We start from the raw sequence: 24,096 nt of genomic DNA, 5'->3' as shown, positions 1-24,096 counted from the left end.
AATGTAAGCAATGCGCATTTGAGGATTCTTCAAAAGGGGAGCTTCTCAAGCATTATCGAGTCAAGCACAGTACCTATGGTCATGGCTATTCAGTAGCCTGTCTTCATTTAAGCTAAGGGTAGGTTTTCTTCCTATTTTCAAAATAAAAGCACCAATTCTGTCGCAGTGGCTTTCCTTATGACGGCAACGGGTATTTTATTTTGTGAAGATAACAGGAGGATCTTGGGGATCTTAGCAGAGCCTGCTGCTATCTGATGGGACTGACCTATGCATTAGATCTGCGATACCCCAAGAACCTCAAGTACAGTTTTGAGGTATTCCAGAAAGTACTGCTGGAGCTGGATTCTGGAAACCTTTCCAACAAAGTTCAAAGACTGAAGAATTACCTCTGTATGTAGTTGCTGGCTACTGTTCAGCAAGATGCTCTCTGATTGAGGGAATTTTTCATTGGCAAGGTTTACCTGACCGAAGTATAGAAGTTTAATGTGTTATTGCATTGCATTGCATTTCAGCCATATGCTGCATTCATTTCAGCCGGATGCTCATATGCTCATGTTGAAAATCAAACCACCAGTAGATAATATACCCAGAGTTTATGTAATGCAAGTTGAGAAATCTCAGTCAGACTCTGTTCAGAGATAAAGTTGATATTTTATATTTGTCAAAGTAGACAAATAAATGTTTAATGAAAGATGTTAGCGTGTAGAATTGCTTTGTTTTTTGTTTTGTTTTTTTGTTTCATATATTGACCTGAAGTACTCCTAGATTAAAGAGAAAATACATTTTAAAACATTAAGTAAATAGAACATATTTATTCTGATATTTGATAGTCCATTATTAATGATTATTAATGGCCCACACTTTCCCTTGCACAAACCAGACTGCTAAACAAGTGGCTAAGAAGCTGTGGGATCACGTCTTCTGTGTGTATTTCCATTTAAATTTGCAGTGGTGTTACTGTGTTATGTCCAGTATAGACAAATTACTTAGTTTGCATTTACAAATCATGACTGATCTGTTAAAAAGGTGGCTGGAGAACAAGATGTGGAGACATTAAAGAGGATCAGAACTGAGAATAGCAGGCACTGAATAAATCCAATAGGTAGGTGATGCAGGTATTCTGCTTGAACTAGTATCACTTATGCTTGCCATTGAGTTTTGACATTTCATTTTTCCTCTCAGTCCACAGAGAACTGCTACTGAATGACCATGGCTGAGTACAAGCTAGAAGTGACAACAGGTGACATGGCAAATGCAGGAACATTTGACCACATTCTAGTCACCTTGTTTGGAACAGAAGGGGAGAGTGAGCAAACTGAGCTGGACAACTTTGGTGTAGATTTTGGAACTGGGATGGTAAGTTGCAGCCAATTGTTGACCATTGTTCACATCACTGCATGAAAAGTGGGGTTCAGTCATTTTGGGGCTTAAGGCAAACGCAAATGTGAGGATCTCCACATCCTTTGTTCTCCCCCTTTTTGAATCCTTGAGTAAATAAGGCTGTTATGAAGTCTGGTGTTTGGGCAGCAGATACTTCTGTATCAGTATGTATGAACAAGTCGTGCCTGGGGTGGGTATTGTTTTTTAGTTTCCTTGTGCTTCCTCCTCTTTTCAGCACTGCTGGACCAGCTTCACTTCATTTTTCAACAGTCTGTACACCTTATCAAGCTGTTAGTTTACAGTTGGCTACTGTCCTCCTGAGTCATGTACAGATCATTGAATAGTCAAAGTTAGTGGAGAGGCCATGAGACACTTAAAAAAACTTTCTCAACCCTAAGTTTGAGGTGTTTTATGGAGCCCTTGGTAGCTCAGGGCATAAGACAATTGCTGACCTTTGCCAAATGGTAATTCCCCATGTTTACTGGGATTTGCAGCTAGCACAGGCCAGGAACTGCAGGAAATCAACATGGAGTTTAGATTTCAGGCTGTTTTACAAGCCAGAGAAGTTTGTCAGTCGACCCCCCCAGCTACTACTGCAGGGGTACACAGCTTACTTTGCCCTTACTTTCAGTTAATTTATCCCATCAAACAAAACTGATATATCTGTCCCTCCTTCCTGTGAAGCAGTTTATTTTCATTGTGCATTAGAAAATGGTCAGAGGGCCTGGGTCACCTGACACTGCTCTGTAGTCTCAAACTAGGACATGCATAAGTGTTCATAACAGTAAGATGACCGTATATATTTTGCTGCAGATTCACATCCTGATGTTATTTTAAAGTTTCCAAACATTTTCGATCATATTAAATTTAAAATGTTGTGTAACTTTTACCCTTTTTCATTTTATTTTCCATTGAACACCTATGGTTAAATATACCATAGAGAAAGCACATGTGCTCTGTCATAATCAATATCAGTCAGTGTTTTCCATTGTTATCCTTCATATGTTGTTTGATGCCAACAGGGAGAGCTCTTATATTTGACTGTGAGAACCAGTATGGAAGTTTTGTGGCAGTCTGTACGACTTGCATACACAAATAAAAGGCTGTGATGTTGGTTGTTTTCAGTGCTCAGCATCAGTTAAAAAATGTTCTCTGAACAGGTGTTGTATTTGCTTGGTCCTCATGTAATTATTACTTTCTTACTTTGCCTTTTTCCCAGACCGGGGTGTACACAGTGAAAACCAGTTCATCTCTGGGGAATCTTCTGCTGCTAAAGGTGGAGAAAAAAAAGTACTTTCTTCTCCCAGAAGATGAGTGGTACTGCTCCAAAATCGTGGTGACGACCCCAGAGGGAGACGTCATTGTTTTCCCCTGTTACAGATGGATCTCCAGAGGAGAGCTGGTGGAGCTGAGAGGAGGGAAAGGTCTGCCTCAAATTCCCCAAATAACTGGAAAATTATAAGATACCGCAGTTTGTTTGTTTTTTTTGCCAGTGGTTTTGTTTACGTCATTTAAAATGTTACTGATGTAATGTTTTTTTTATGTCTCAGCCATGAAGGGTTTTGAGGAGGACCACCCCCTGTTGACTAACCATCGGGAAAAAGAGTTGCTGCTTAAAAGGAGCTTGTACAAGTAAGTTTTCATGTGTGCAGTGCTGCTCTCATTTTGTCTCAGAAGCTTATCTTGACAAATCTCTATATGATTCTTTTTGTTTTTTCATTTTTTAGATGGGACACTATTGATCCAAAGCTACCGCACATCACTGGATTCAAAGATACATCTGAAATCCCAGCTGAAATGTGCTTCTCTGTGTCCAAAGGATTGGAAGTGCTTTTCTCAAAAAGATTACTGTGAGTCTGCGATTCTATTATAATCTGTGGCTTTGTAAGGCAAAAAGCTATTTTCAAGCATTAATATCAGTATACTGTTTGTCTGCATTTTGCTTGGCTTACTTTTTATCCTTTCTTATTTTAGAGATGCTGAACTCATGTTTAAGGGGCTGCGTGGATCTTCTGAACATTGGGAAAGCATTGAGGACATCAAAAAAATCTTCTGGTTCAAAAAGACATGGATGTCAGGTAGAGTTATAGTTCTGCTGTTTAACTGACCTCAACACTGTCATTCTTATGCTGACGTGTGCCGGCGAAAGACTTATGTCAGCATCATATGTCAGGCCCTATAGTTTCTGTAATGGACTGGTTGCACAGCAGATATTTTGACTGATATTCAGTTGGTTGTAATCTGCAACCTCGCTGCTGGATGCCACTAAATCCGACACGTTGATCCTTTAACTAAGTAGCCTAGGCCCTAAGTAGAAAGAAAGAACATGAAATAAATATTTATATGCTTAGAAGTTTTAATGGGTTCAATACAATATATAGTGTTGAGGAACTGCTATGACTTGAAGAGTGAGCACTGAGCCTACTGCATGTAGCTGCACCATATCAATATTTCTGTTTCTATTAATAATGCACTTTATGACCCTGTGTAAGGTGTCAAAGCACGTTGTTAGAAGAGCATGGATAATTACCTGTTTAAATATGTAAATTAACTTTAATAACTAAATAACATTAAATTTCTAAAGCTTCATGCAGCAGTTTCTCAATTTAGAGACAGATTATATTTGCCAGTTGCTGTTCTTCCAGAGTATACTGCAGAGCACTGGAAAGAAGACGACTTTTATGGATTCCAGTTTCTGAACGCAGTCAACCCCAATGTGATCAAGAGGTGCTCAGAGCTTCCCCCAAACTTTGCAGTCACAGAGGAGATGGTGAAGCCATTCCTGGAAACGGGAAGCTCTCTGCAGCAGGAAATGAAGGTATGACCATTGAGGGGCTTTAAATGGGTGATAATCTTTGCTTTGGGAAATGATTTGTGGGTTTACTTGTATAACAGTGGAAAGTCCTGGACAACCATTTCACCTCTTCATATTGTTTTGCTAAATGTACAAATCATGTCTAGTGGGTTTCTTAAAGGACCAGACACTAGTGAGTATTTCATTGTATTTATGCTGATATTTTATTTACCTTGCTAGAGTATTTTTGATACGTCTGTCTTGGTGTGTGCTTGGAGTATATAAAACCAACCATAAAAATACATATCAGCACAAATTCCGATCAATGTTTCATTGAAATGATAATACATTATTGAAGCTTTCAAGATCTTTGTTCACTTCTTTCCCCTATTTTTCCTTCCCATACAGAAAGGCAACATATTCCTCTGTGACTACAAGATATTTGATGGAATACCATCTCAGGTGTATAATGGCGAACATTTGTGTGCGACTCCTGGTTTCTGTTTGTTCTACATGAACCCAGAGAGCAAACTGATGCCAATTGCAATTCAGGTATTAGACTTACTACAGTAGAGCAACTCTGTGACAGTATTCATATTGCATACCGTCATATTCACAAAGCACCAATATTATACAATAGTAACACGAAGAAACGTCCCACCCTGCTGTGAGAATGTCCCATAATGTGTTATTAGTAGAGGGAGTTCAGTCTACACACAGCTACACACACATCCCCCTACTTCACACTTGAAGTAACTCAACGCTAACAGTTATATGCACTCACCTTTTTCAAGGCAATTGTTGAAAAAGGAAATTAACTGTTGATAAGAGAAATTCTGATTACATTAGTATTTATTATCTCTTATCAGCTATGATACAATATATAATTTATAAATTTTATATTAACCAAACTAGTGATAAAATAACAAACAATGAAATAATCAATAATTATTTAGTAATGCTCTAATTTAACAGTGAAATAACTATTTACTAAAGTTTGATTAACTACCAATTTACTATTTATGAATTATGGTTATTATAAAGTGTTTCCCAGTTTTTAATTCCCTGTCAGTGTTTTCATTTAATCACAGTCCAAAAATATGTTTTTTAAAATCCAGCCTTAAAGTTCGTCACAGACAAAACTTTTTTACGTGTGCAACTACATTTTCAGTGCAATAATGTGATGTAAACTACTCATGGTTTAGCATGAGCATGAACAAGCATAAAGACAGAGCGAGAAAGGTGCTTCTCCCATATGCATATAATAGTCATCAGTTTGCATTTGCATTTAAAAAACATGAATTTATTTTAAAAGAAAAATGAAAGATGTTTTTCTCACATTCCAGCTGCATCAACAGCCCTCTGCAGAGAACCCCATCTTTCTGCCCAGTGACTCGGAAACTGACTGGCTGCTGGCCAAGATGTTTATTAAAAATGCTGATTATATGCAACATCAGTCAGTCTATCACTTCATGAACACTCACAGTTTGGCAGAAGCCTTTGCTGTCTCCACTTTCCGCAACTTCCCAGTGATTCATCCCCTCTACAAGGTATAATTAGACAGTTGTCATCACAGTCGGTGCTTTTTTGATGTTGTAAATGTTGTCCAAAATCATCAAGTCATATGTAACCATCAGGGGAAATTATGTCAAAAAATGTTTTTCTCATAGAGAAAAAATAATGTGAAAAATGAAGACTGACTTTTAGAAACATTTATGTTATTTGAACTTGGTGGTGACATTTTTACAGATTGACAGCTTGATTTTATAGATTGATCTGAATTTTATATTCTTACCTTTCTCTCTGAACAGCTGTTGGTCTCTCATTTCTACTGCACGCTCCAGATAAACATTTTGGGCCGCACATCTAGTTTTGGACCTGATGGGAGTTTAAGTGACGTACGTATCTTAAGCACGTATATTTCTGAATACTCAGATGTTGATCCTCCAGTTGTGTAAATCACATCTAATATCAATATTTCTTTATCTTTCTAGATGAATAAACTAGTCTGATCTGTATTATTTATGTGTTATTAATTATTAGAGCACACTTGGATTCAATGGGATGAAAGAGCTCATGAGAAGGTCTTTTGCTACACTGACCTACAGCTCCCTCTGTCTGCCAGAGAACATCACTGCACGAGGACTGGAGTCCATCCCCAACTTCTACTACAGAGATGACGGCCTGAAGCTGTGGAACATCATCAACAGGTCAGGCAGTGCAATCTCAAAATGTTACCTTACATTCAGAAAACTCACTTAAAATTTTGTGTTTACCAGATTTGTGAGGGCAATAGTGGAGTACTATTATCCCTCAGACTCTGAGGTCTGTGAAGACAACGAGCTGCAGGACTGGATCAGTGAGATATTCATACATGGCTTCCTAGGAAACAAAGCCTCAGGTATTTAACACGTATATATGCATAAAGTATGCATATAGTATGCATATATGCACCTGTGATCACTGATGATAACTGTACTGCCAACAGGGATCCCAGCAGCATTTAAGACTGTGGAGGAAGTGATCAAGTTCATCACCATGGTGATCTTCACAGTGACTGCTCAACATGCTGCAGTCAACAGTGGACAGGTGAGCCAACCAAAAATACTCTGCTTTGACTAAACATTTGTCTGACTTGCCAAAACAGAATTATAGAATTATATATACTATAAGAATTATAGTAACACTTTACCACAAGGGTCTATTAATCCAGGCCCGCTAATTAACCTTACCTAATGTGTCTAGTAATCATTTTTTAACTAATGGTGCTCATGTTAACTATTAATTCATACATTATTTCATTCAAACTTTAGGTGAACTATCCTTTTAACATGGACACCATTAGTAAATGATTATAAGATACATTAGTTAATGCTTATCACTGTATCAACTAATAATTAATGGACCCTCATTCTAAAGTGTTACTGAGAAAGTTAACCCCTTCAGCAGAAGAATATGAAAGCATCGTCAGTGTCAAACCAACATTCTCATTCTGCACTGTGAAGCTTAAACATTCAATGAAATAATAATAATAAGCAAAACACATTTTCAGGTGAAGGGGGATTGTAACAATTACAAAAATAAATACTAATGCATATTAAAACTTCTTTCTGAATTTAGTTTGACTACCTGGCTTTCAAGCCCAATTCCTCGGCCCTGCTGTGCAAGCCTCCTCCAACCACTAAGGGGCAGTCAAGCATGAAGACAATTTTGCAGACCCTCCCAAATATTGACAAGACAGTCAGTTTGGCAGCGTTGGTGTGGATGCTTTCAGACAAGTACAGTGGCACGGTAAGTTTAGTGATGATGTACACTCACTATAACTCATCCACATTTAGAAAATGCTTTTAGAAAAACCAGCAAGCAAAATACTGACTCAGTCTGATCTACTGTTTCATTTTGGCAGATTCTCTTGGGTCAGTACCCTGAAGAACGATTCGATGAGCCTGCCCCTAAGAAGATGATTAAGGAATTTCAAGCAGAGTTGTCCCGCCTCAGCGAAGAAATTACAACAAGAAACTCAAAGCTGCAAGTTCCTTACACATATCTGAACCCTAGTCAGGTTGAGAACAGTATAACTGTTTAAGGAAAACCCAATAAAAACTGCCCAATAAAAACTTTGAATTTGCGTCATACAATAAATGGGATGGTAGTGACAGTTAGCAGTTGGTGTGTGCTGATAGAAGACTGTTTTGGTTGTATCATGTTAAGTGGGACTGTGGTGGGGCACCTGTATATTTGTGTGTATTATGTATTAAATGTTGAGTAATAACTCAGATGAGCAGTTTGAGAAGATGTATCATTTGATAAAATTGTCTCACATGAAAGTAGGTACCTCATCATTTACTGTATCTGCAAGCAAGACATGGTACCATACTTTCTGCCCAACATAACAGTGGCTGTTAGGGGCTGTGATATTAACTGATACTCTATATACTGAGTGTATCCTGCGTATTCAATTTCTTTTTACATTTTATGGATGCAGTTACAGAGCATGAAGTGTGTATGGTGACGAAATCAAAGGCTCCAGTGTGAACTTTTTATATATTATCTATTCACGTCCTTTGTTTGCAGTTCAAGTTAAAACGGCATGTGAATCAGTGATTTGTGTCATATTAGAGATGTCAATGTCAATATAACTTAAGCAAGCGTAGCAAAAAACTATTTTAGCCCCACATGTATTTTACTGCAGATCAGAGTAAGAATAAGGTTTAAGTTTTCACATACAAGGAATTGGGTATATGAATTAAAAACAGATTAAGAAAGTAAAGAATCATAAATATAAACTTAGAAATACAAAAATCCAGATGTGTATTGATACTAATGATCATAACATAAGGTTTGGTGAATTAAGCAAGGAAAGCAAGTCAGGGCAGGCAAGTTCTGAGGAATCTTCAGAATGTATTGAGGTACTGGGGGCGTAGCATCATCTGTAGTTAAAGAACAGGTCAGAGAACAAGACAGAGCACTCTTGGTTGGTAAAGGTATGCACTGGGCTAAATGTGTAAATTAGGGGTGTATTCATGTAATGTATTCATTATTTACATAGCTATAAATACTAAGAACATGAGGACACAGATTGATTTGATAAAGTTGTGTGGTACTCATAAATGTATGTATTTGAAGGTTTTATTACTTATAACAGAAATGGATTCTTATCAATATCAAAATAAAGGTGAACTAATGCATGAATTACCTCTGTCACTTGTGTCCTTCTTCCATATAATTTTATTCCAACTCCAATACCGAAATAAGTTGGGGCGTTGTGAAATACGTAAATAAGACCAGAATTCAAAGATACGTATTGTTCAAACTGGTTAACTTAATTGTTTTTTGTAAATATACGTTCATTAGGAATTGATGCCTGCAACATGTTCTAAAACAGGGACGGGCAGATTTATCACTGTGACAAATCACCTTTTCTTTTAACAACACTCAACTGAGCAGTGCAGCAGTGTCACAGCAGCACAAAGTTGTAATAAACAGGAGCTGTGGAAATAATAATGCTGTCAGAAAATTACTGATCGACTAAATGCTGTCTTAATGCTGCTGTTTGTCTCTAACTGTCTCTAACATGAAAACTGCATGTTAAAAAATAAAACTTCAAACAGCAGATTTAAACATGACGCTGTCAGTCTGACATTATCTCCTCATGTGTTCTGAGCTGCAATATCAGCAATGCAAAACAGACAGACAGTAAAAAATATTCAAAGTGTCTGTAGTTGCTTCATCATTTTTTTAGTGTGTGGATTATATAACGTGTAAATCTAAAGTGAACCTGGAGCAAACAGGAAAAATGACTCTGCTTCCCCAAATGGTGGTTAAGGCGGTTAATGACAGTGTGACGCACACAGTTTGTGCTGCTGAGACACTATGTTAGATTTATGCATTATATGGATTTGTTCGGTGATATTACGAACATACAGCTCAGTTACTTTTCATTTTTAACATCTTCCCTCAGTTTAGAAGCTATATTGCTCATAAACAACCTTGCTAGGACAATAATTAGCTTAAGAGCGGAGCTTTCTAATCTTTCACGCATGCGCGGTTTGTAGAATTGATGTTATCTTCCACTCGATACATAATGCCTGTGACCTCATGACATAGTTTTGACAGTAATTTCATGGTTGTCAGATTCATATCCATAATGAAGAAAACCCACCCATAAAACTGCAATCCGTATTTGTAATTTAGTAAAGTTGTGACTTTATGAGTTGTATTCTCACAGAGAAAATATACACTACATATCTACGCATGATTTGACTTAAGAGTTTAGAAATTTTTTTATTTATGCACAACTATAGACTATCATGCACACATTTTTAATACGTGCATGATTTTTATGTGTGCATGCATGAATCTTACCCCATACAGGAGCGTCACTTTTGAAGCCATTGGGGAACACACTACTCCCCAGCAGTGGTGTCTGGTGAATTTTTCTCCAGGGGAGGAGGGCGATTGCAAAAATCAGGCAAATATTGTAGGGTATCGAACCAGTGTATTTTCATATACAAAAAGGGCCTTTATTTGTACTTGCAGAACTAAATAAACATGTTTTATAACCTCATGGAACTTGTGTTGTTAAGTTAAGGTACTTCAATTTGTGCAAATCCTTTATAATAATTATATTTTGTTTTACAATTTATGCTGAGACTAAAGTACGCAAAATGAACGGAGTATGAAAAACATCTGATACCACAAACCTTCAGACAATGGAGGAAAATTATAAACACTAAAACCTATTAAAAACTAACAAGACAAGACTTAGGAATATCTTGTGGCTTAAAATTTACTTCTTGTACATAAATTTTCCCTGAGAGATGTAAATGTCTTTGACAGGGCTCATTGATGGGGATGGGGAGTGAAGGCTGTGCATCTGTGGGATGTGTTGGACTCCACTAGAACCCTGAAGGTGTGCTGTGGTATCTGGCACCAAGATGTTAGCAGCAGATCCTTTAAGTCCTGTAAGCTGCGACATGGGGCCTCCATGGATCGCACTTGTTTGTCCAGCACATCCCACAGATGCATGATTGAATTGAGATCTGGGGAATTTGGAGGTCAAGTCAACACCTCAAACTCGTTGTTGTGCTTCTCAAACCATTCCTGAACCATTTTTGCTTTGTGGCACGGTGCATTATCCTGCTGAAAGAGGCCACAGCTATCAGGGAATACCGTTTCCATGAAAGGGTGTACATAGTCTGCAACACTGCTTGGGTAGGTGGTACGTGTCAAACTAACATCCACATTTATGGCAGGACCCAAGGGTTCCCAGCAGAACATTGCCCAAAGCATCACACTGCCTCCGCCAGCTTGCCTTCAGTAGCTCATCTGTTAGATTGGACCACACATGCCAGCCTTCACTCCCCACATGCATCAGTGAGCCTTGGCTGCCCATGACCCTGTCGGCAGTTCACCACTGTTCCTTCCTTGGACCACTTTTGATAGATGCTGACCACTGCAGACCGGGAACACCCCAAAAGAGCGGCAGTTTTGGAGATGCTCTGACCCAGTCGTCTAGCCATCAGAATTTTGCCCTTGTCAAACTCACTCAAATCTTTGCACTTGCCCATTTTTCCATCCGTCAACTTTGAGGACAAAATGTTGCTGCCTAATATATCCCACCCACTAACAGGTGCCATGATGAAGAGATAATCAGTGTTATTCACTTCACCTGTCAGTGGTCATAATGTTATGCCTGATCAGTGTATTTGTGCTGTCACGTTCCCTAGGAAGCTGTAGCTGCCTGGTGAATTATAGCACCTTATCTTAATATACTGGAAGGTATCATTTCCACCTGAATTTGCATGGCGTTACTGTGTTCTGTCCAGTATAGACAAATGACACAGTTTGCATTGTTACAAATCATGACTAAATGTATTGAAAAGGGGAGGAGAATAAGATGTGAAGACATAAAAAAAGGAGCAGACATGAGAATAGCAGGCACTGAATAAATCCAACAGGTAGGTGTTGCAGGTATTCTGCTTGAACCAGTATCACTTATGCTTGCCATTGAGTTTTGACATTTCATTTTTCATCTCAGTCCACAGAGAACTGCTACTGAATGACCATGGCTGAGTACAAGCTAGAAGTGACAACAGGTGACATGGCAAATGCAGGAACATTTGACCACATTCTAGTCACCTTGTTTGGAACAGAAGGGGAGAGTGAGCAAACTGAGCTGGACAACTTTGGTGTAGATTTTGGAACTGGGATGGTAAGTTGAAGCCAATTGTTGACCATTGTTCACATCACTGCATGAAAAGTGGGGTTCAGTCATTTTGGGGCTTAAGGCAAACGCAAATGTGAGGATCTCCACATCCCTTGTTCTCCCCCTTTTTGAATCCTTGAGTAAATAAGGCTGTTATGAAGTCTGGTGTTTGGGCAGCAGATACTTCTGTATCAGTATGTATGAACAAGTCGTGCCTGGGGTGGGTATTGTTTTTTAGTTTCCTTGTGCTTCCTCCTCTTTTCAGCACTGCTGGACCAGCTTCATTTTTCAACAGTCTGTACACCTTATCAAGCTGTTAGTTTAGAGTTGGCTACTGTCCTCCTGAGTCATGTGCAGATCATTGAATAGTCAAAGTTAGTGGAGAGGCCATGAGACACTTAAAAAAAATTTCTCAAGCACAAGTTTGAGGTATGTTATGGAGCCCTTGGTAGCTCAGGGCATAAGACAATTGTTGACCTTTGCCAAATGGTAATTCCCCATGTTTACTGGGATTTGCAGCTAGCACAGGCCAGGAACTGCAGGAAATCAACATGGAGTTTAGATTTCTGGCTGTTTTACAAGCCAGAGAAGTTTGTCAGTTGACCCCCCCAGCTACTACTGCAGGGGTACACAGCTTACTTTGCCCAGAGACCACTTTTGCAAAATCACAGGGGATCAGGGGTCAATTAATAAGTAACCATTAAAGATTCTTTTAAATTCTTATTTTCAAATTAACTGACTTATTAAACTATTAACTAAATTAATTTGATGCAAAAATTGACAGATAAATAAGATATTTTACTGCATTTAAAAACTATAAATGCATTTTAGTTGCAAATGCTTTGATAACATTTCAAAGAATTTATAAAGCCTCAAATAGCTGGACTCTCTTCCATCATGCAAAGACTGAAACGTTTGAATGATTCACAAAAAAAAAAAACTGCTCCTACCAGGGACAGAATGTAGAGAATATTTAAACTATTTTAGTATGAAATCCACATTTATGGCAGCAGAATTGTCCTCATTTTCGTGTAACTTTTGCTCCTCTTCAGCTAATAGTTTTCTCTCCCTGAATAGTTCACCATCTGATCCTATTTCACTTTGCAGGGCCTGAAATGCTGTCAGACAATGATCAGCCTTCTCTGTTACTCATTCATTCATTCATTCATTCATTCTGTTTCTTTTAGGTTATTACCAGGTTAATTTATCCCATCAAACAAAACTGATATATCTGTCCCTCCTTCCTGTGAAGCAGTTTATTTTCATTGTATTAACACATAGCCGATAACAGTAAGATGACTGTATATATTTTGCTGCAGATTCACATCCTGATGTTATTTTAAAGTTTCCAAACATTTGCGATCATATTAACAAATTTAAAATGTTTGGTTTGGTTAAATATACCATAGAGAAAGCACATGTGCTCATTTATAATCAATGTCAGTCAGTGTTTTCCATTGTTATCCTTCATATGCTGTTTGATGCCAACAGGGAGAGCTCTTATATTTGACTGTGAGAACCAGTATGGAAGTTTTGTGGCAGTCTGTACAACTTACATACACAAATAAAAGGCTGTGATGTTGGTTGTTTTCAGTGCTCAGCATCAGTTAAAAGATGTTCTCTGAACAGGTGTTGTATTTGCTTGGTCCTCATGTAATTATTTGCCTTTTTCCCAGACCGGGGTGTACACTGTGAAAACCAGTTCATCTCTGGGGAAGCTTCTGCTGCTCAAGGTGGAGAAAAAAAAGTACTTTCTTCTCCCAGAAGATGAGTGGTACTGCTCCAAAATCGTGGTGACGACCCCAGAGGGAGACGTCATTCTTTTCCCCTGTTACAGATGGATCTCCAGAGGAGAGCTGGTGGAGCTGAGAGGAGGGAAAGGTCCGCCTCAAATTCCCCAAATAACTGGAAAATTATAAGATACCGCAGTTTGTTTGGTTTTTTGTTTTTTTGTGATTTTGTTTACGTCATTTAAAATGTTACTGATGTAATGTTTTTTTTATGTCTCAGCCATGAAGGATTTTGAGGAGGACCACCCCCTGTTGACTAACCATCGGGAAAAAGAGTTGCTGCTTAAAAGGAGCTTGTACGAGTAAGTTTTCATGTGTGCAGTGCTGCTCTCATTTTGTCTCAGAAGTTTATCTTGACAAATCTCTATATGATTCTCTTTTTGTTTTTCATTTTTTAGATGGAACATTGTTGATCCAAAGCTACCGCACGGCATTGGATTCAAAGATACATCTGAGATCCCAGCTGAAATGTGCCTCTCTGTATCTAAAGGATTTGAAATGCTTTTCTCAAAAAGATTACTGTGAGTCAGCGATTCTATTATAATCTGTGGCTTTGTAAGGCAAAAAGCTATTTTCAAGCATTAATATCAGTATATTGTTTGTCTGCATTTTGCTTGGCTTTCTTTTTATCCTTTCTTATTTTAGAGATGCTGAACTCATGTTTAAGGGGCTGCATGGATCTTCTGAACATTGGGAAAGCATTGAGGACATCAAAAAAATCTTCTGGTTCAAAAAGACATGGATGTCAGGTAGAGTTATAGTTCTGCTGTTTAACTGACCTCAACACTGTCATTCTTATGCTGACGTGTGCCAGCGAAAGACTTATGTCAGCATCATATGTCAGGCCCTATAGTTTCTGTAACGGACTGGTTGCACAGCAGATATTTTGACTGATATTCAGTTGGTTGTAATCTGCAACCTCGCTGCTGGATGCCACTAAATCCGACACATTGATCCTTTAACTAAGTAGCCTAGGCCCTAAGTAGAAAGAAAGAACATAAAATAAATATTTATATGTTTAGAAGTTTTAATGGGTTCAATACATGATTGTTGCGTCACTAAAATATATCTTTGTCAAAGCACGTTGTTAGAAGAGCATGGATAATTACCTGTTTAAATATGGAAATTAATTTTAATAACTAAATAACATGCAGCAGCATGAAGCTTCCTTAATTTCTGACGCTTCATCCAGCGGCTTCTCAATTTAGAGACAGATTATATTTGCCAGTTGCTGTTCTTCCAGAGTATACTGCAGAGCACTGGAAAGAAGACGACTTTTATGGATTCCAGTTTCTGAACGCAGTCAACCCCAATGTGATCAAGAGGTGCTCAGAGCTTCCCCCAAACTTTACAGTCACAGAGGAGATGGTGAAGCCATTCCTGGAAACGGGAAGCTCTCTGCAGCAGGAAATGAAGGTATGACCATTGAGGGGCTTTAAATGGGTGATAATCTTTGCTTTGGGAAATGATTTGTGGGTTTACTTGTATAACAGTGGAAAGTCCTGGACAACCATTTCACCTCTTCATATTGTTTTGCTTTCATTAAATGTACAAATCATGTCTAGTGGGTTTCTTAAAGGACCAGACACTAGTGAGTATTTTATTGTATTTATGCTGATATTTTATTTACCTTGCTAGAGTATTTTTGATACATCTGTCTTGGTGTGTGCATGGAGTATATAAAACCAACCATAAAAATACATATCAGCACAAATTCCAATCAATGTTTAATTGAAATGATAATACATTATTGAAGCTTTCAAGATCTTTGTTCACTTCTTTACCCTATTTTTCCTTCCCATACAGAAAGGCAACATATTCCTCTGTGACTACAAGATATTTGAAGGAATACCATCTCAGGTGTATAATGGCGAACCTTTGCATGCGACTCCTGGTTTCTGTTTGTTCTACACGAACCCAGAGAGCAAACTGATGCCAATTGCAATTCAGGTATTAGACTTACTACAGTAGAGCAAATCTGTGACAGTATTCATATTGCATACCGTCATATTCACAAAGCACCCAGATTATACAATAGAAACACGAAGAAACGTCCCACCCTTCTGTGAGAATGTCCCATAATGTGTTATTAGTAGAGGGAGTTCAGTCTACACACAGCTACACACACATCCCCCTACTTCACACTTGAAGTAACTCAACACTAACAGTTATATGCACTCACCTTTTTCAAGGCAATTGTTGAAAAAGGAAATTAACTGTTGATAAGAGAAATTCTGATCACATTAGTATTTATTATCTCTTATCAGCTATGATACAATATATAATTTATAAATTTTATATTAACCAAACTAGTGATTAAATAACAAATTAGAGCATTAATAAATAATTATTGATTATTTCATTGTTTAACGGTGAAATAACTATTTACTAAAGTTTGATTAACTACCAATTTACTATTTATGAATTATGGTTATTATAAAGTGTTACCCAGTTTTTAATTCCCTGTCAGTGTTTTCATTTAATCACAGTCCAAAAATATGTTTTTTAAAATCCAGCCTTAAAGTTTGTCACAGACAAAACTTTTTTATGTGTGCAACTGCCATTTTTAGTGCAATAATGTGATGTAAACTACTCATGGTTTAGCATGAGCATGAACAAGCATAAAGACGGAGCGAGAAAGGTGCTTCTCCCATATGCATATAATAGTCAACAGTTTGCATTTGCTTTTAAAAAACATTAATTTATTTTAAAAGAAAAATGAAAGATGTTTTTCTCACATTCCAGCTGCATCAACAGCCCTCTGCAGAGAACCCCATCTTTCTGCCCAGTGACTCGGAAACTGACTGGCTGCTGGCCAAGATGTTTATTAAAAGTTCTGATTATATGCAACATCAGTCATTCTATCACTTCATGAACACTCACAGTTTGGCAGAAGCCTTTGCTGTCTCCACTTTCCGCAACTTCCCAGTGATTCATCCCCTCTACAAGGTATAATTAGACAGTTGTCATCACAGTCGGTGCTTTTTTGATGTTGTAAATGTTGTCCAAAATCATCAAGTCATATGTAACAATCAGGGGCAATTATGTCAAAAAAAATGTTTTTCTCATAGAGAAAAATTAATGTGAAAAATGAAGACTGACTTTTAGAAACATATGTTATTTGAATTTGGTGGTGACATTTGTATAGATTGATGGCTTGATGGCTTGATTGATTGATTGATTGATTGATTGATTGATTGATAGCTTGACCTAAATTTTATATTCTTACCTTTCTCTCTGAACAGCTGTTGGTCTCTCATTTCCACTGCACGCTCCAGATAAACATTTTGGCCCGCACATCTATTTTTGGACCTGAAGGGAGTTTAAGTCGAGTACGGATCTTAAGCACGTATATTTCTGAATACTCAGATGTTGATCCTCCAGTTGTGTAAATCACATCTAATATCAGTATTTCTTTATCTTTCTAGATGAATAAACTAGTCTGATCTGTATTATTTATGTGTTATTGATTATTAGAGCACACTTGGATTCGATGGGATTAAAGAGCTCATGAGAAGGTCTTTTGCTACACTGACCTACAGCTCCCTCTGTCTGCCAGAGAACATCACTGCACGAGGACTGGAGTCCATCCCCAACTTCTACTACAGAGATGACGGCCTGAAGCTGTGGAACATCATCAACAGGTCAGGCAGTGCAATCTCAAAATGTTGCCTTACATGACTTCAGAAAACTCACTTAAAATCAGTTTATTTTGTGTTTACCAGATTTGTGAGGGCAATAGTGGAGTACTATTATCCCTCAGACTCTGAGGTCTGTGAAGACAACGAGCTGCAGGACTGGATCAGTGAGATATTCATACATGGCTTCCTAGGAAACAAAGCCTCAGGTATTTAACACATGTATATATGTATAAAGTATGTATATAGTATGTATATATGCACCTGTGATTACTGATGATAACTGTACTGCCAACAGGGATCCCAGCAGCATTTAAGACTGTGGAGGAAGTGATCAAGTTCATCACCATGGTGATCTTCACAGTGACTGCTCAACATGCTGCAGTCAACAGTGGACAGGTGAGCCAACCAAAAATATTCTGCTTTGACTAAACATTTGTCTGACTTGCCAAAACAACTTAAATTACCTTATAAAAAATCTGAAGAATTATAGTAACACTTTACCACAAGGGTCTATTAATCCAGGCCTGATAATTAACCTTACCTAATGTGTCTAGTAATCATTTTTTAACTAATGGTGATCATGTTAACTATCAATTCATACATTATTTAATTGTTTATAAAGATTTAGTTTAGTTATTACTGTAATAAGCATAAACTAACAGGTATGTAAAGCTATATTAAGCAATAATATATACTTGACAAAAGTCTTGTTAACAATTGGGATACCAATTAAATGTAGTACATAGTTCATAAAAAATGTTAATTAGTGTGTATATCATGAAGTTCACAGCAAAGCCATTTCATTGAGATAAAAAACATTCTTGTAGATGTCTGTTTAAAGGTAATAATTAATCACATAATAAATTCAACAATAAGTTATAGCCTAACCTATAATTTCTAGTTATATAAGCATTACTTAACCTTAATTAACCACGTATTAATGCTCTTTGTGACCCTTATTGTAAAGATGAAAACACGTGTCCCTTAATAAATGGTTAATAAATAGTTATTAAGTTAATAAACATTTACATGAAGATAAAGGAAAAAGCAAACCTCTCCATGTAAACCATTCAGCTCAACCTTTACAAAAAATGAGTCACAAGTTTGAGGATGGACAAGTAAGTGGACAATTACCCTTAAACATTTATTTAAAAAAAAATTTTCTCATAATGAAGTAGCTCAGCTCTGAACTTCGTGACATTTATTCACATTTTTATCAAACATATACATATATTAGTTAGTAATTTAATATTAATATTAACATGTAAATCTTCATTAAACCTTTGTTAATGACATCTTTATAAACTATTAAATTTGTTAATACCCTAGTTAAAGGGATAGTTCACCCAAAACTGAAAATTCTGTCATTATCTACACATGTTCATACTCCATAAATCTCCAAAACAAATTTAGTGAATGATGACCACTTATCAAATGGATAAATCAATTGAAAAAAAAACAACAAAAAATCAAAAATCAAAACAAACTGCTCATCTCCTGTAATCCAAGTCTCCAAAAGCCCTGACATGCCATTCATACCACATACACCTAGTTCAGATGTTGTGCACTGAACATGGCTCCAAGCTAAGGATCTACAGTGAAGATTCAGGTTACAAAAAATGGTGTAAATTATGTCTTTCAAGCCAACTTGGCATGTTGCAGCTTGATAAAACTTGGATTACATCAGACGAGCAGTATGGAGGCCTTTTTTTTCCTGTGAGACTCCAGCAGTGTTTCATGGACTAAAAGACTAAACCCGACCTTCAGTTGGTCTGAGGGAGAGAAGATAATGACTAAATTTTCATTTTTAGGTGAACTATCCCTTTAACATGGACACCATTAGTGAATGATTATAAGATACATTAGTTAATGCTTATCGCTGTATCAACTAATAATTAATGGACCCTCATTCTAAAGTGTTACTGAGAAAGTTAACCCCTTCAGCAGAGGAATATGAAAGCATCGTCAGTGTCAAACCAACATTCTCATTCTGCACTGTGAAGCTTAAACATTCAATGAAATAATAATAATAAGCAAAACACATTTTCTGAATTTAGTTTGACTACCTGGCTTTCAAGCCCAATTCCTCGCCCCTGCTGTGCAAGCCTCCTCCAACCACTAAGGGGCAGTCAAGCATGAAGACAATTTTGGAGACCCTCCCAAATGTTGACGAGACAGTCAGTTTGGCAGCGTTGGTGTGGATACTTTCAGACAAGTACAGTGGCACGGTAAGTTTAGTGATGATGTACACTCATTATAACTCATCCACATTTAGAAAATGCTTTTAGAAAAACCAGCAAACAAAATACTGACTCAGTCTGATCTACTGTTTCATTTTGGCAGATTCTCTTGGGTCAGTACCCTGAAGAACGATTCGATGAGCCTGCCCCTAAGAAGATGATTAAGGAATTTCAAGCAGAGTTGTCCCGCCTCAGCGAAGAAATTACAACAAGAAACTCAAAGCTGCAAGTTCCTTACACATATCTGAACCCTAATCAGGTTGAGAACAGTATAACTATTTAAGTAAACCCCCCAAAAAAACTGCCCAATAAAAACTTTGAATTTGGGTCATACAATAAATGGGATGGTAGTGACAGTTAGCAGCTGGTGTGTGCTGATAGAAGACTGTTTTGGTTGAATCATGTTAAGTGGGACTGTGGTGGGGCACCTGTATCTATGTGTGTGTTATGTATTAAATGTTGAGTAATAACTCAGATGAGCAGTTTGAGAAGATGTATCACTTGATAAAATTGTCTCACATGAAAGTAGGTACCTCAGCATTTATCTGCAAGCAAGACATGGTACCATACTTTCTGCCCAACATAACAGTGGCTGTTAGGGGCTGTGATATTAACTGATACTCTATATACTGAGCGCATCCTGTGTATTCAATTTCTTTTTACATTTTATGGATGCAGTTACAGAGTATGAAGTGTGTATGGTGACGAAATCAAAGGCTCCAGTGTGAACTTTTTATATATTATCTATTCACGTCCTTTGTTTGCAGTTCAAGTTAAAACGGCATGTGAATCAATGATTTGTGTGCAAAAAACTACTTTAGCTCCACGTGTATTTTACTGCAGATCAGAGTAAGAATAAGGTTTAAGTTTTCACATACAAGGAATTGGGTATATGAATTAAAAACAGATTAAGAAAGTAAAGAATCATAAATATAAATCTTAGAAACACAAAAATCCAGATGTGTATTGATACTAATGATCATAACATAAGGCAAGGAAAGCAAGTCAGGGCAGGCAAGTTCTGAGGAATCTTCAGAATGTATTGAGGTACTGGGGTCGCAGCATCTTCTGTAGTTAAAGAACAGGTCAGAGAACAAGACAGAGCACTCTTGGTTGGTAAAGGTATGCACTGGGCTAAATGTGTAAATTAGGGGTGGGGCGATTGGACCAATATATTGTCTGTCGACGATGGGCTGAATCCATCGCCGATTGCTTTTTTTGGCTGATTTTTAGGGCAATATTTGTCATTTTGTCACATCACATCAGAGTTCAGAGCAGAGTTCCTCTTTATGTTCACTATCAATATTCAAAAACAGCCGATTAAACTGAGATTTTCTTTTATATATTCATTATTTACATAGCTATAAATACTAAGAACATGAGGACACAGATTTTGATAAAGTTGTGTGGTACTCATAAATGTACGTATTTGAAGGTTTTATTACTTATAACAGAAATGTATTCTTATCAATATCAAAATAAAGGTGAACTAATGCATGAATTACCTCTGTGTCACTTGTGTCCTACTTCCATATAATGTTACTCAAACTCCAATACCAAAATAAGTTGGGGCGTTGTGAAATACGTAAATAAGACCAGAATTCAAAGATATGTATTGTTCAAACTGGTTAACTTTATTGTTTTTGGTAAATATACGTTCATTAGGAATTGATGCCTGCAACATGTTCTAAAACAGGGACAGGGGCAGGTTTATCACTGTGACGAATCACCTTTTCTTTTAACAACACTCAACTGAGCAGTGCAGCAGTGTCACAGCAGCACAAAGTTGTAATAAATAGAAGCTGTGGAAATAATAATGCTGTCAGAAAATTACTGATCGACTAAATGCTGTCTTAATGCTGCTGTTTGTCTCTAACATGAAAACTGCATGTTAAAAAATAAAACTTCAAACAGCAGATTTAAACATGACGCTGTCAGTCTGACATTATCTCCTCATGATAATCAGTGTTCTGAGCTGCAATATCAGCAATGCAAAACGGACGACAGTAAAAGTGTCTGTAGTTGCTTCAACATTATTTTAGTGTGTGGATTATATAACATGTAAATCTAAAGTGGACCTGGAGCAAACAGGAAAAATGACTCTCCTTCCCCAAATGGTGGTTAAGGCGGTTAATGACAGTGTGACGCACACAGTTTGTGCTGCTGAGACACTATGTTAGAGTTATGCATTATATGGATTTGTTCGGTGATATTACGAACATACAGCTCAGTTACTTTTCATTTTTAACATCTTCCCTAAGTTTATAAGCTATATCGCTCATAAACAACCTTGCTAGGACAATAATTAGCTTAAGAGTGGAGCTTTCTAATCTTTCACACATGCGCGGTTTGTAGAATCGAATCTGGGGAATTTGGAGGTCAAGTCAACACCTCAAACTCGTTGTTGTGCTTCTCAAACCATTCCTGAACCATTTTTGTTTTGTGGCACAGTGCATTATCCTGCTGAAAGAGGCCACAGCTATCAGGGAATACCGTTTCCATGAAAGGGTGTACATGGTCTGCAACACTGCTTGGGTAGGTGGTACATGTCAAACTAACATCCACATGTATGGCAGGACCCAAGGTTTCCCAGCAGAACATTGCCCAAAGCATCACATTGCCTCCGCCGGCTTGCCTTCAGTAGCTCATCTGTTAGATTGGACCACACATGCCAGCCTTCACTCCCCACATGCCTCAATGAGCCTTGGCTGCCCATGACTCTTTCAGCGGTTCACCACTGTTCCTTCCTTGGACCACTTTTGATAAATGCTGACCACTGCAGACCGGGAACACCCCACAAGAGCGTCAGTTTTGGAGATGCTCTGTCCCAGTCGTCTAGCCATCACAATTTGGTCCTTGTCGAACTCACTAAAATCTTTACACTTGCCCATTTTTCCATCCATCAACTTTGAGGACAAAATGTTGCTGCCTAATATATCCCACCAACTAACAGGTGCCATGATGAAGAGATAATCGGTGTTATTCACTTCACCTGTCAGTGGTCATAATGTTATGCCTGATCGGTGTATTTGTCACGTTCCCTAGGAAGCTGTAGCTGCCTGATGAATTATAGCACCTTATGTTAATATACTGGAAGGTATCATTTCCATCTGAATTTGCATGGTGTTACTGTGTTCTTTCCAGTATAGACAAATGACACAGTTTGCATTTTTACAAATCATGACTAAATATATTGAAAATGGGAGGAGAATAAGATGTGGAGACATAAAAAAGGAGCAGACATGAGAATAGCAGGCACTGAATAAATCCAACAGGTAGGTGATGCAGGTATTCTGCTTGAACCAGTATCACTTATCAGTGTTTTTTAGGCCATGGATCCTTAGTTGATAGGAGAGATGGAGCAGAGTCCCCCTATTCCATAAGCGACATTGCAACATTACTGTTATGTTGTGTTTCAATAATATGTAGCTAATGAGTTAACCATTTTGGACCGGTGCCGTTCAGTGATTTAGTAGGTGAGCTAGCTTACATGACTGCATGATGATTTAAGGGTGGCCTTTTGTCAATGTTGTGTAATTTATTTTTTTAAAGATTAGGCCAACCTACCTCTGCTCTGTATTCATGTTAAATGTGCAATATGTATTGTGAGTCCAAAAATGAGCACAACTGTTTCATCCCACCCCCACCTTCCCAGACTCATGGAAGCTCAGGCAGGCTCCATGAACACTGTAAGAGTGCAAGATGAGCACAACATTGTAGTTTGACAGGGACAATGACCAACACTGTAAACTAATCAGCTCTTTAAAACTGTGAGCATGAAGCAAAGTCTGTTATCCTGAAAACAAAAGCCCACTGCTCTGATAATACACACTCTGGAGTTTTGAGTTTGTTAACTGTCTGCCTTCTGCCTACCAGACTCCATCAACATATTGCTCAATTTAACTGTTATAAACACCTACGTCTTCTAAAAGATTATTAATGATTTCCTATGGCTCATAAACAAAGGCCAGGCCAGTATTTTAACTTAGCATATTTCCTTTATCTCTGACATCATATTGTGGTAATTTAATTATTTATTACCATAAATATTTTACAGATTTCTCCTTTAATATACATTTTCAGATATATTTTAATTTTTTGGGGAAAAAACAATCAAACAATAATTTGACGGCCCCCTACAGTAACTATGAGGACCCCCTGCTGATGACTCTGACTATTGGATGCATTGTCATGAAATTTGGTACAGATATCCATGGAGCTCTGAGGGCAAATGTCTGTCTTTGGTCAGTTATCCACTGGGCAAAAAAGTCCACCACCATGTTTGACTGTTTTATGCACTGTTACACTACCCTGCCTCACAGACTATAAACACAGGATTGTGACATAACCTTTTGGATTCTGGAGTCAAAACATGAGCAGTAATGACAGACAGGCTCAGCAGACTAGATATAATTTGCTTCAAATCTCATGTTAGCTGCAACAAAAACACTTAAATTGATGGTCTGGGGGATGCATGTGCAAATACATGAGCAAATAGACACACACAAAGCATATACTCAATCAATCTACCCATGCATGTCTT

The 24,096-nt window shown here is 37.7% G+C and overlaps 2 protein-coding genes across 2 annotated transcripts; both read left to right on the top strand.

The window, feature by feature from the left end:
- Window positions 1-8,279, top strand: LOC146314555 (hydroperoxide isomerase ALOXE3-like). The gene is made up of 15 exons (XM_084737265.1): window positions 1-118; window positions 1,183-1,356; window positions 2,600-2,804; window positions 2,931-3,012; window positions 3,108-3,230; window positions 3,355-3,458; window positions 4,026-4,198; window positions 4,583-4,726; window positions 5,521-5,724; window positions 5,986-6,072; window positions 6,218-6,384; window positions 6,454-6,575; window positions 6,663-6,763; window positions 7,295-7,465; window positions 7,581-8,279. The coding sequence occupies exons 2-15, from the start codon at window positions 1,204-1,206 to the stop codon at window positions 7,758-7,760; spliced, it is 2,016 nt and encodes a 671-aa protein (XP_084593391.1). The 5' UTR covers window positions 1-118; window positions 1,183-1,203; the 3' UTR covers window positions 7,761-8,279.
- A 3,330-nt stretch (window positions 8,280-11,609) lies between these two features.
- LOC146314554 (hydroperoxide isomerase ALOXE3-like) lies at window positions 11,610-19,844 on the top strand. The gene is made up of 15 exons (XM_084737777.1): window positions 11,610-11,634; window positions 11,715-11,888; window positions 13,559-13,763; window positions 13,893-13,974; window positions 14,071-14,193; window positions 14,318-14,421; window positions 14,916-15,088; window positions 15,479-15,622; window positions 16,418-16,621; window positions 16,918-17,004; window positions 17,150-17,316; window positions 17,398-17,519; window positions 17,609-17,709; window positions 19,371-19,541; window positions 19,657-19,844. Exons 2-15 carry the CDS (start codon window positions 11,736-11,738, stop codon window positions 19,834-19,836), a joined length of 2,016 nt encoding a protein of 671 aa, XP_084593903.1. The 5' UTR covers window positions 11,610-11,634; window positions 11,715-11,735; the 3' UTR covers window positions 19,837-19,844.
- The last annotated feature ends 4,252 nt before the right edge of the window (window positions 19,845-24,096 follow it).

Source organism: Lutjanus erythropterus, chromosome 15, assembly GCF_056507025.1.
Source record: "Lutjanus erythropterus isolate fLutEry1 chromosome 15, fLutEry1.hap2, whole genome shotgun sequence".
Lineage (NCBI taxonomy): Eukaryota > Metazoa > Chordata > Actinopteri > Lutjaniformes > Lutjanidae > Lutjanus > Lutjanus erythropterus.
Note: the sequence above shows the minus strand (reverse complement) of the source record. Positions and strands in the feature narration are given on the sequence as shown.